The sequence below is a fragment of the Ranitomeya variabilis genome, chromosome 4 (genome assembly GCF_051348905.1).
Source record: "Ranitomeya variabilis isolate aRanVar5 chromosome 4, aRanVar5.hap1, whole genome shotgun sequence".
Taxonomy (NCBI): domain Eukaryota; kingdom Metazoa; phylum Chordata; class Amphibia; order Anura; family Dendrobatidae; genus Ranitomeya; species Ranitomeya variabilis.
In genome coordinates, this window is record NC_135235.1 from 460,906,516 (window position 1) to 460,919,383 (window position 12,868).

The window sequence follows — 12,868 nt, forward strand, 5'->3', positions numbered from 1 at the left end:
TTGTCTCCCATAGTTGAGGTCTACCTATGATGTAAATTACAGACGCCTCTCATCTTTTTAAGTGGTGGAACTTGCACTATTGCTGAATGACTAAATACTTTTTTGCCCCACTGTATATGTGAGCATCCTACAAGGTGAGTTACTTCAAACACTCAAGTACTATGAGTATGAAAAGGACAATATAGTGTTCCAGCAGAACAATGACCTAAAGCCTACATCGACATTGGCAAAGAAATGGTTCAATGACAATGAAGAAGAAGTGCCGGATTAGTCTCCAAAGTCCCCAGACCTCAAACCAATTGAACACTTGTGGGTAGAGTTGAAGAAAAAAATGGATACATACCCAAGTGAGTCAACCAGTATGCACCAACTTTTGGGAACGCATAGAAGAGACCTGGGATCATATTTTGGTAGAGACATGTTTGAATCTGATGATGAGCATGGCCAGAAGGATTCAGGCAGTGTTGTGAAGTGGGTTTAAAAAATACTAACAAAATAATACAAATTTTAATATCGATTTTTAGGAGGAAAACATTAACAATGCAGCGACATGATAAGAATCTATATAACTAATCATATGCAAAATAGTTGCATGTAAGATTTATGTATGAGATAGCCAAGATGATTGTCTATAAAATTATGGTAGTCTCACAATTGAAGCAGGCATGGATGGTGAGATATGGAGCCTGAAAGTCAAAAGTTCAAAACATTTTTAACGTTTTGCTCTTCAGTGTATACTGAAAGCCTATTAAGGCTTGGGAAAGGAATTGATTCAAAATAACAAAACAAATACTAAAAGGGTACACCTAGTCCCACTAACTGGACAGCCTTACACAGACAATTCAGTTTAACGTAAAGGAGTATTTTCAAGTTTGGACCTTATCTCCTATTTCTGAGATGGGAGATACCTTCCCAATCGTTGAGGTCCAACTGCTGGGACTCCCACCGATTCCGAGAACTGAGGCTATAAAGAGTCCCATGTGATTTGAGCGGTGGTCATTCATGCCCGCTGCTGTTCCTTTCAATCTTAATGGGAGTGCCAAAGACCAGACAAATGGAGCACTCAGCTGTCTCCAACATACCAATTAAGAATGGGGTGGAAGTGCACATGATCAACCACTGCTCCATTCACACGAGGTTCTTCAGAGAAACGGTGGAGGTCCCAGTGGTCGGATCCCCAATGATCTTGAAGTTATGGATAGGGGATAACTACCAAACTTGAGAATACCCCTTTAAACTTTATTGGTTACATGTTGAAAAGTTATCATCTTCAATTTGTATTTTGTACTTTCCCCCACAGTAGTTAAGTTGTTGATCACCTTTATACATTATCATAATGTGGATCTAAATTCAATGAGCAGCATTGACAGCAGTTTGGCATGCTGTCATTTCCACTGCTGTGTAGCAATACTGTGGGTTTATTAAAACACAAACACAGGTTCCAGATATCCCTTAAACATGTTTCACTGCTTTTGTGGCATCAGCAGGATGTGGGACGATTGCATGACTAGCTTTGATACACCTCATATGTATAGCTTATGATTACATCATCATCATGACCACTACATGACCATAATTATATTGTGAAATGGCAACATCACCAGTGACGCGGCTGTGTCCTACACCGCTCCTTCTTAATGATGAACTGAAGGTATCAATTCATAGAATTAAAGCTAATACTAATTTTAGATGATCCAACAATCTACACAACTTGAATTTCATGATGTTCAGAATACAAGTAGTTCCTTACAACCCCAGAAAAGTTTAGGTGTGTAAGAAAATGCAGTTTTATTGCCTAAGCATTTTTCTTTTACAATGTTAATAAGGAACTATTGAAGAAAGGAAGTCTTTTGAGAAAGCTCTGCAAAGATTGAGTAGACTGAACATGCCTTCAAATAGTGTACCACACCGTAACATCGCCAATGGATTTTCTGCTAATGGTGTATCTCCGGAACATGGACAAGTCCCTGATAATGAACAACCAAATCGTCCACTAACAGATGCTAAATTATTGCTCAAATTTAAGCTGACGGAGTCCCCACAACTTGGACAAACCATCAATTTAGCTTTATTGGCTGTTAATTTTCTCTCTGTTGCCAAGACATTAAAGCTTAGCTTTAGTGCACAATCCTTGAAGCATCGAGGTAAACCAGGTGTCCAATTCTGGAAGGATTCCAAGTACATTGACCTTGGGCCAAAAGAAGGTAAAGAAAATTTATACTACATATTCAAATAAAACAATCATGGATGGTATAAAAATCTCTAGGGTCTTTTATACGTTAAGCACAGTTAAGCCAAAGTCATTGTAAGGTTGTGCTTAAGAAGTTTGTTAGACTTGTGTATAAACCATTTTTCAAATGACAGATGTATACAACAGTATGTCACATACAGTATCATAGTTGCATTTTTATCTCACTGTGAGCTATCATATGGATGTTTTAACCACAATACAGGAGTACATTACCCCCCGTGTTAAACTAAAGCCATGACTATAAGAGACATACATATAACTGAATAATTGGACAGAGGAAATGGAATACAGGGAGGACAGAATGCAGATTGTGCCTATTCTATTATTAAAGAGGACTTATCATCTCCTTGAAAACTTCATAAATATTAACAGAGACCAAACTGGAAAACTATTCTCAAACATATCTGATTACTAAAAGTAAGGTATTTCCTGCTTAAAGGGAACCTGTCACCCCCCTCAGGCGTTTGTAACTAAAAAGAGCCATCTTGTGCAGCACTAATGCTGCATTCTGACAAGGTGGCTCTCTTAGTTATGATGCCTGCACATGCTGAAATAAACGTTTATAAAATGTGCCCCCTCATACCCTGAAACCGTCCTGGAGGCGGGTGTTTCCTTCCTAATCAGACGCAGCACAGCCGTCACTCCGGGCCTGTGCGCGCCGGGCACCGCCTCCTCTTGCTGCGTTATTGTCCCCGGCGCCTGCGCTGTAAGTACGAAGGGCAGCGCAACTGCACATGCCCGAAAAAAAAGCTTAATGCGCAGGCGTCGGGGACAATAATGAAGCAAGAGGAGGCGGCGCCCGGCGCGCACAGGCCCGGAGTGACGGCTGTGCTGCGTCTGATTAGGAAGGAAACACCCGCCTCCAGGACGGTTTCAGGGTATGAGGGGGCACATTTTATAAACGTTTATTTCAGCGTGTGCAGGCATCATAACTAAAAGAGCCACCTTGTCAGAATGCAGCATTAGTGCTGCACAAGGTGGCTCTTTTAGTTACAAACGCCTGGGGGGGTGGCAGGTTCCCTTTAATTTAGTAATTAAAGTTCCGATCCTCTAAAAGTAAGCAGAAGTGGGTCTCTCCACTGTCTCACTAGTTTGACAAATGTGTAAGACTTCCTTATCTGGTCTGTATAATAGACAGGGACATCCTATTAAATGGCTGAGAAAAATTCAAGCTCATAGAGATAATTGAAAACATTTTGTGTGATTTGCATTTCATTGATTCACTGCTTATTGTAATACACTGAGGAAATCATCATATTTGTACTTCACCTTTGCCGATTTTTTGAGTAAAATAGACGAACAAGCTCTCCAATTATAGAGACAAAAGAATGTACAATAATTAAATCTTTACAGATCTGGGCATAAAGCTCTAAAATTCAGATACTGTATAGAATCAGCTCCCCACTCACCATGGGTATCTCCCAAATAAATCATACCTGTAATACTGAAGAAAATCATCTGAAATGTTTGAGAAAAGTCTTCTAATTTCATCTACTTTCAACTGCATTTCTATGAAGTTTGGGGAGTTTTCAAAAACAGAGGGGTGGAGCAAATCTTCCTTAACTTGGAATTCAAATTTTAAAAATTCATGATAAAAATCTGGGACTATATATTTAAAAAAAAAACAAGGTTGTAGTAAAATAATATTTATTAACACATGTATGGTTTTTATTATGATTGAGATGTGCTTTAAAATAGTTATTCTCATCCAAAAGACATGCTGAATATAGCAAAGATTAGACTAGCACTAAATCATATGATTGTCATAAGGCATACATAATCTAACAGGACACAGTAAATGTACAGTAGAGTGCAAACCACAAGATGTGAAATGATGAGACTATATAAGCAAACAGTTGAAGCGGATCTGTTGCCAGAATTCACAATAGAAAATCACATACATTGTTAGATACATTTTTTAGACCGGATAAGGCTGGTGGACTTACTTTTAGAATCCATGTCAGGATGGCTGTATAATCCTGGTATTAAAACAAGCAATTTATGAATCCAGGTAATGAATAGAGAACAGATGAGTGAAAGTGCATTCAGTCTGCGCCCACACAGTCTGATTAACAGTTGCGACTTGTACTGAGCAGTGTGAGATTTTGACAGCAGGAGGTACACTGAGGAGTTGTCAATCAGACTGGGTTAATGAAGCTTGAGATACATTTTCATAAAGGATTACATAGTCATTATGCCACGGCTTGTCAAGAAAAGGTAGCCTCATCAGGTCTAATGATCTAATTAATTATGTATGCAGTTTAGATTGTGAAATCTGGTGACAGACCAAGGGTCCCGAAGTTCTGAATGATAGCTGTCACGGTGACAATGTTTCATCTATATTCTGGCCTGGCTCCAATTTTTGAAATCCTTATTAAAAGAGTTTTCTACAACACTGATATTGATGATCTATCCATAGGATATCACTAGGATATTTATCAATATGAGATCAGTGGGAGTCCAATATCAAGCACCCCAAACAATCATCAGCACCTATCAGCAGGCGAATGTGAAAAGTGTGACAGAATGAAACACAGCCGTTCCATCACACTGTTAAAGGGACACTGTCACCTGAATTTGGAGGGAACAATTTTCAGCCATAGGGGCGGGGTTTTCGGCTGTTTGATTCACCCTTTCCTTACCCGCTGGCTTCATGCTGGCTGCAATATTGGATTGAAGTTCATTCTCTGTCCTCCATAGTACATGCCTGCACAAGGCAATCTTGCCTTACTCAGGCGTGTACTATGGAGGACAGAGAATTAACTTCAATCCACTATTGCAGCCAGCATGCAGCCAGCGGGTAAGGAAAGGGTGAATCAAACACCCAAAAACCCCGCCCCTATGGCTGAAAATTGTTCCCTCCAAATTCAGGTGACAGTGTCCCTTTAAGTAGCTGCTCTCTGGTACTGCAGGCATAGTCCTTATTCAAATGAATGAAGCTGTTCTGTAGTGCTCAGGAGCGGCCACAAAGCCACGTGATAGAGTTCTACTCCATCGCAGGGTCCCCATCCATATGCTGCTGGACTTGATTAAGTGATTTTGCCCTCCCTCCCACCAATTTGATATTGATGACCAATCCAAAAAAGGGTAATCAATGTCATGATAGTTCAGAACTCCTAATGTTTAATATTCCCCATTTTCTCCTTGCCCATTCCAACCTAACCCTGATTTCAAGAGAACAGATAACAATTGGTGTGTGTCCCATCCCACCAAGCCTACCCTCTAAGAACAAGGCGCAAGAATGTGCACAAAATCATGCTAAAAAATAAATTCTAATAATTTGTAATATGTCTGAACTAATATTAATGGCTCGGTCTATACCTTCCCCAGAAAAATGGCTCCTGATACAAATTCCATATTCACAGTATGGAAAGCACCTAGAAGATGACAACTTGATAAGAGTGGCTGCAGTAGGAGAACAGAATATTACCTGGGAGAAAGTTCTAGTGGCAAAAGACATCAACCTAGCAATGCCACAGATCATCATGAAAGTAAGAAATCTACATTAGAAGTTACGATCTGTAGTCTGTAAACCGTGCATGTGTCCGGTGTATACAACAGTATGTGTAGTAACGTCCATATGATCCATTCGGTGGAAAAGATCTTGAAGAATCAACAAACATTTCAAATGCAATTCATTTTCAGCACTGCATCATTTTTCTATTACAGGCTGCTAACGATATAACAGTAATATAAGAAAGTGTGTGTATACAGTTCATTTATCAAATACAACTCTGGTAAAAATTAAGAGACCACCACATCAAAACCCTGCCATGGGCAGCCTAATCTCCAGACCTGAACCCCATTGAAAACCTCTGGAATGTAATCAAGAGGATGATGGATAGTCACAAGCCATCAAACAATGAAGAACTGCTTAAACTTTTGCCCCAGAAGCAGTGTGAAAGACTGGTGGAAAGGATGCCAAGACGCATGAAAGCTGAGATTATAAATCATGGTTATTCCACAAAATACTGATTTCTGAACTCTTCCTGAGTTAAAACATTAGTATTGTTGTTTCTAAATGATTATGAACTTGTTTCCTTTGCATTATTTGAGGTCTGAAAGCACTATGTGTTGTTTTTTAATTTTGACCACTTCTCCTTTTCAGAAAAAAATAGAAAATGTATTGCTTGGAAATTCGGAGACATGTTGTCAGAAGTTTATAGAATAAAAGAACAATTTCATTTTACTCAAAATTATACCTATAAAGAGAAAAATCAGACAAACTGAACATTTGCAGTGGTCTCTTAATTTTTGCCAGAGCTGTATATAGTATAATGGTTGGGCAGGGTGTTACTATAAGTTATTACTATAACCTTCTTTCTTCCATGTTCGGCAGCCTTTGGGATCTGCAAGAGTAAACCAACCATGCAGAGTACAACTCACATTCTCCAATCCGCTTTCTGAAGATGTAAGCAACTGCCTGCTGGTGATTGAGGGCAGTGGACTTCTACAGAAGCAGATGAAAATACTGTAAGTGAACAAAGACTAAAAAAATGAATACGTATGCCCCGAATCAACATTGCTGTTTCTCCACTTTTCTGGAATAATCTGCTCCTTTTTAGTGGCCTTTGTCTTTGCGCCTTATTCTCTGTACATTTTGTGCCACTTTGTTAAGTTGTATTTCTTTTTATATTTTTTTCCTTAATAACTTTGTTTGTCTTAATGTTTTAGACAAATTCATGGATGCAAATTTTACCAATTTTTGGGACATATCTCACTCCATTTTCTCCCCTGGACTAAGATTTCTGGGGTTTTCAATTTGGCACTTTTTTGTGACCTTTTAAAAGGAATTGTGAATTTTGGTATTGAAAAGTCACAAAATCCATACTGTGTGTGTAGCATAGTCTGAAACTGGCCCTGATACAGGAGTTGTATTACTTTAAGCAGATAAGAATGTGATGATCCAGGGAGACCAAGCTAAGTTTAAACTCTTTTTAATGTCAAATGTCTTAATCTTAAGACCCCAAATACATAGGAATGCCATGTGCTAAAAGCCTGCATGCAAACATATAGTGCCTCTACCACACTGTATAATTGAACTGTATGGATTGCTTGTGCCACTGTTTTGGCATTGCTATGACACTTTTAAAAATAGTCAGACACCTAAGAAATTATTTTATTGGCCCATAACTGTCTTTATACAGTCATACAACATGGATCTGTGCGACCATGATATCTGGAGAAAGGTAAAATGCGCAATATTGAAGCTTAATAAGCAATGAAAACAAGCAACCTGAAATGATTGGAGTTGACCTTCCATGTTATTCCATATTTGTACAGGGTGGGCCATTTATATGGATACACGTAAATAAAATGGGAATGGTTGGTGATATCAACTTCCTTTTTGTGGCACATTAGTGTATGGGAGGGGTGAAGCTTTTTGAGATGGGTGGTGACCATGGCGGCTATTTTGAAGTCGGCCATTTTGGATCCAACTTTATTTTTTCCAATGGGAAGAGGGTCATGTGACACATCAAACGTGTTTAGAATTTCACAAGAAAAACAATCATGTGCTTTGGTTTTAGTGTAACTTTATTATTTCATGAGTTATTTACAAGTTTATGACCACTTAAAAAATGTGTTCAAAGTGCTGCCCATTGTGTTGGATTGTCAATGCAACCCTCTTCTCCCACTCTTGACACACTGATAGCAACACAGAAGAAATGCTAGCACAGGCTTCCAGTATCTGTTGTTTGAGATGCTGCACATCTCTATCTTCACAGCATAGATAATTGCCTTCAGATGACCCCAAAGATAAAATCCTAAGGGGGTCAGATCGGGAGCCCTTGGTGGCCATTCAACTGGCCCATGACAACCAATCCACTTTCCAGGAAACTGATCATGTAGGAATACTCGGACCTGACACCCATAATGTGGTGTATCCATGTAAATGGCCCACCCTGTATTTTACTTTCCATATTGTAATCGCTCGATAATAGCAAAGCCTAATTCTCCTATCTTTTTAGTGTTGGCACCATGAAGGCGAATGAAAGATCGATCCTGGAGTTTGAGTTGGTTCCATACAAAATCGGCCTGAAACAACTTCAAGTGAACTTCAGCAGCAACAAGTTCCAAGTTATCAAAGGCTACAGGACCATTGTAGTTAACAACTGATGTCCCTCATCATAACCTGGTGTGAGGATTGGACTTAGCTGGTATCACTGACATGGAAGTTTGAGCAATCACTTGTTCAGCGAAAGTGGCAATGAAGACTGTGGGAGAAGCCCTATTGATCATCCCTCAATGCACTGATGGGGATGTTTGGATGGCACGTGAGACAAAATTTGCACCAATTTCCTAATGAAGCACCAATGAACGAATGAAATGTCATCTGTCACTTTTTATATCTAAAGCCACTCAGATGAGATCATTCATGAACAAATGTTTAGATTTTTCTATCTTAATATAAAATGGACTTTATGCAGGGCTTAGTTGTCATGTTTTTACTGCACGGATGTAATAATTGTAATAATGAAATTTAAATTAGATAAATAAAAATATGTGGAATAAAAAAGCATAACTGAAATATTTAATGTCTGCATATGCACTTTGCATTCACTGGTCATGACTCAATAGGATCTGATATAGCAAAGAGCAATTTGACATGCTATTGTCCTATGATCTGGCTATAATCACAAGTCTTCCTGGTGAGAAGAACCTCTAACAATGACAAGATAATCTCCATAATTTGTGAAGATAAGATGTCAGGATCTTGAGAAAGATGGCCAGAAGAACACCTGAAATCTTCATACCACGGGAACGTAAAGGGAAGCTGTCATGTCCCCAGACACTATTAACCTGCAGATGTGGGGTTAATCAGCAGGTTAAGTGTTCAAAAGCTGCCCTGCTGCCAAACTGAAAGCCCATCTACTGGGAGGTATTGAATTTTAGATCTTCATGATTTCACATCTACTTTGCTTGCACAGTTAAATGCAGATTTTCTGCACAAAAAACGCAGCAGAAAAACTGCAATATTTACGCTACTTGAGAACATGGCCTAAGGGGGTGTGCACATGATGTCTTTTAGATGCCAACGTACCCATTGAGTTTTTCAAGCAAGAGATGCTTCAAGGAGACACCAAAGGTATTCTTCCTGAAGTGTCTTTTTAGGTGTCTCTTCTGTCATTTTTTTCATAGTTAGCTTCATAGTTTTTGAGGTTGAAGCTAGACATACGTTCAATCTGTAGCCTAACATGTTGTTCCAGAGAAAGGCAAAATCCCCAAGAGGTAGATGCTAATAGCTCCATATTAAGGGAAAAATTCCTTTATAACTCTACATATAGCAATCACACCAGTTCCCTGGATCAATGTCCCATCACACAATCTAGTACCCATAATCTGTAATATAATATTTTTCAAGAAAAGCAGTCAGGCCCTCCTTGTACTTTTGCAGTGAATCAATCATTACATCATGTGGCAGAGAGGTCACTGCTCCTATAATGAATGATTAAACCTTTGGTCCTCTAGACATAGAGGATGCCCCCTTGTCACCATGGCAGGTCTAAGGGTAAAAAGATCATAAGAAAGATCTTTGTACCGTCCCTTCATATAGATATACATTGTAATAAGATCATTGTTTTTGAAAACTGATTAACCTGTGTTGCTATTGCAGCCCCCCTCTCTTAATAACCTTAGTTGCTCTGCTTTGCACCTGCTCAAGCACAGTTATGTTCTCTTATACACTGGAGACCAAAATTATACACAATATTATTAGTGTGGCTGCTCTAGTGACTTGAATAGAGGCAAATCTATCTTCTTTTCTTGAGCATCTCTGCCTCTTTTAATGCATCCCACAATTTGATTTGCCTTGACAGCAGCTGCCTGGCACTGATCACTAAAGTTTAGTTTGTTCTTGACCCATATACCAAAGTCTTTTTCATTGATAGTTTTATTTATTGTTTTACCATTTGAAACATATTTATACATTTTATTTCCTCTGCCCAAGCCTTACATTTATCTACATTAAAGTTCAATTGCTATTTGTCAGCCAAAGCCTCCAGCTCACATAAGTCCATCTGTAACATTAAATTGTCCTGCTCTGTGTTACCCTGCAGAGTTTAGTATTATCTGCAAATATTGAAAGTCTACTCTGTATAGCCTCTACAAGGTCATTAATAAATACATTAAAAGAGGACCCATTACTGACCCCTGATGTGCCCAATTGTCAACTGTGACCCAATTTGAGGGTGTTCCATTAACAACCACCCTCTGTTTCCCATCACAGAGCCAGTTGTTAACTTAGTTACACATATTTATCCTCAGTCCCATTACTCTAATTTTATGTATAAAGTTAAACTTACCGGCCTATAAATTTCAGGCTCAGATTTTGTCCAATTTTTTAATATTGGCACCGTACTGCATAGTGCTGTGAATGAAGTGGCTCCTTAGAAATTTAAAAAGTACTACAGACGAACTGCAGGAGTTGCTATGTGAGGGCTAACATACAGTAAGTGTTCAGTATCTTATCTATTATGTGCACATGTAGCATTCAGTCCAGACCTATTATCATGATTCTACCATGGTCTCAGCAATGAACAGTTAGTGCTTTCAAAAACTTATATTTTTTTATAACAAACCACAGAGACAAAACATTTGTTCATCAAGTGCTTTGCCCAATAGATGATAATTTTCGGCAGCATTTCGTCCTGTGAAAACAAAACCTGTGCTTCCAAGTTTAATAGCAGTCTGTGTGCACAGAACAATTTAATATGCTCTGTGTGCATATTATTATGCATCTGTGTCTTTAAATACGCTATTAAAGGGGTTGTCTGGTTAAAAGAACTTACAAGCTATCCTCGGGTTGTCACGAAACAAGCCCTTGAAACAACTGTTGATTGCCAACTATGCACCAACTGGTGGTGATCATTTAACACTGCAGATTACAAACTGTAAACCGAACTTAAAGCAATTGTTCACTACCTGAGTCATCCCATTTTAAATAACATACTTTCATCGTAAAATATAAATAATGAATACTCGCCTCCTGCACTGGTGCTGTTCCAGCGATATCGGCTCCCGGTCTCTCGGGTTTTGTGTGACATTGCTATGCAAAATGAGCCTTGCAGCCAACTAGCAGACATTAATTGGCTGCTGCTCTGCTCTCTCATTACTTCCACTTGTCAGAGGTCTTTCTCAGGGAAGTGACTGCAAAGTAGCCTAATAGTGAACGCTAAATGGCTGCATGGCTCATATGTCATAACAATGTCACCCAAGCTCTGGAAGACGAGGCAATGACATAGCTGGAACAGCATCAGTGAAGGAAATGAGCATCTGTTATTTTCATTTTGCAAGGTGTGGGGGGGGGCTTTTTCCTGGCTCTGCTTAGTGCATCGATAAGTTCTCTCTCCCGCTCTATGAGCATAACCGTCTTTTCTTCTTTAGACCAAACAAGCCTACTTCGCCACCCTCATCACATCACTATCTGACAATCCAGAACAACTCTTCAAAACTTTCCACCCAACTCTTCGAAACGTTTCACCATCACCAACCTCAGCGTTTATGATCTGTCCACTTACTTACAAGAAAAAATCAACCATATCTGTCAGGACATGTTCGCAATCCCCTCACAGCTTGAATTCACTTTCATCCCATACCTCAAGTTCTCTTTCCAACACTGTACCTGTCACAGAAGAAGAAGCTACCAAGCTCCTCGCTTCTTCCCTCCCTCCAACATGACCCTATTTCCTAACATATTCTTCAGTCTCTCTCCCTGGTAATCACTAATCCTAATTAAAATATTTAACGTCTCACTGTAATGCTGGTGAGTGTGGACCAACTGGGCCATTGTGATAAATCTCAGGAAAAATAGGTGGACCCTCTGAAACCGTGACGACGATCCCCTCACGGACGAGCTGACCAGGTGGACCACCCCCTGTACAGGGAGTGTTAGGGGCAGGAGCATGAGGGACTATCGTCACGGAAGCTGGAGGACCAAGGAGGAAGAGAAAAACGGAAAACGAGAAGAAGGACTGGAGAAGAGAGCCAGGACATGGGGGTAGAGGGAAGGACACAGGAGGACCGCAGGGAGACGGAGAACTAGAAGGAACATGGTACCGCTAGAGACAAAAGGAGAGCTGGAGACACAGGAACAGCGACGAGACTGGAACTTCAGGAGCCGAGGCCAAGGACTGACGCAGGAACTGCGGGACGAAACAAATAACAGAGCACAAGATCAGAGCACAAAAAGATGCACAGAGAGTAGGTGCGACCAGGAGCACTTGCGAAGCACAAGTGATCATCAGGCACAGAGGCAAGGAGCAGACAGTAAGAAATAGTAGCGCTTGAGCTTACTTCCGGGTGGAGAGGGTCCTCCAAGATCATAGAGTGGACAGGGCAGACAGCGTAAGAAGGAGACTAGAGGTGCGCACGCGCAGAACGAAAGCCGGCGTGTGCGCACACCCGACGATCAGCTGACACCGGGAGCGAGCGCTGGAGGAGGGACGTCACAGCAGCAGAGCTGCGCCGGGACGCCGAGGACAGGTAAGTATAGCAGGAGGAAGCGGGTGGTAACAGTTCCCCCCGTCTTTACTCCCCCTCTTTCTTAATTTAGAAAGAAACCTAGACAAAATTTGAGGAGCCAGAATGTTCTCCCGAGGCTCCCAGGACCTCTCCTCA

General features: G+C 40.2%; 1 protein-coding gene across 1 annotated transcript in view; it reads left to right on the forward strand.

Annotated features, from left to right (window-relative positions):
• The window catches only part of LOC143765207 (protein-glutamine gamma-glutamyltransferase 5-like), a 70,748-nt gene extending 61,980 nt beyond the window's left edge, over positions 1–8,768 (forward strand). Inside the window, exons 10-13 of the mRNA XM_077251646.1 lie at positions 1,827–2,204; positions 5,582–5,742; positions 6,591–6,724; positions 8,221–8,768. Coding sequence (XP_077107761.1) covers positions 1,827–2,204; positions 5,582–5,742; positions 6,591–6,724; positions 8,221–8,368 — 821 coding nt within the window. The 3' untranslated portion in view covers positions 8,369–8,768. The remainder of the gene's footprint in view (positions 1–1,826; positions 2,205–5,581; positions 5,743–6,590; positions 6,725–8,220) is intronic.
• Positions 8,769–12,868: the final 4,100 nt, after the last annotated feature.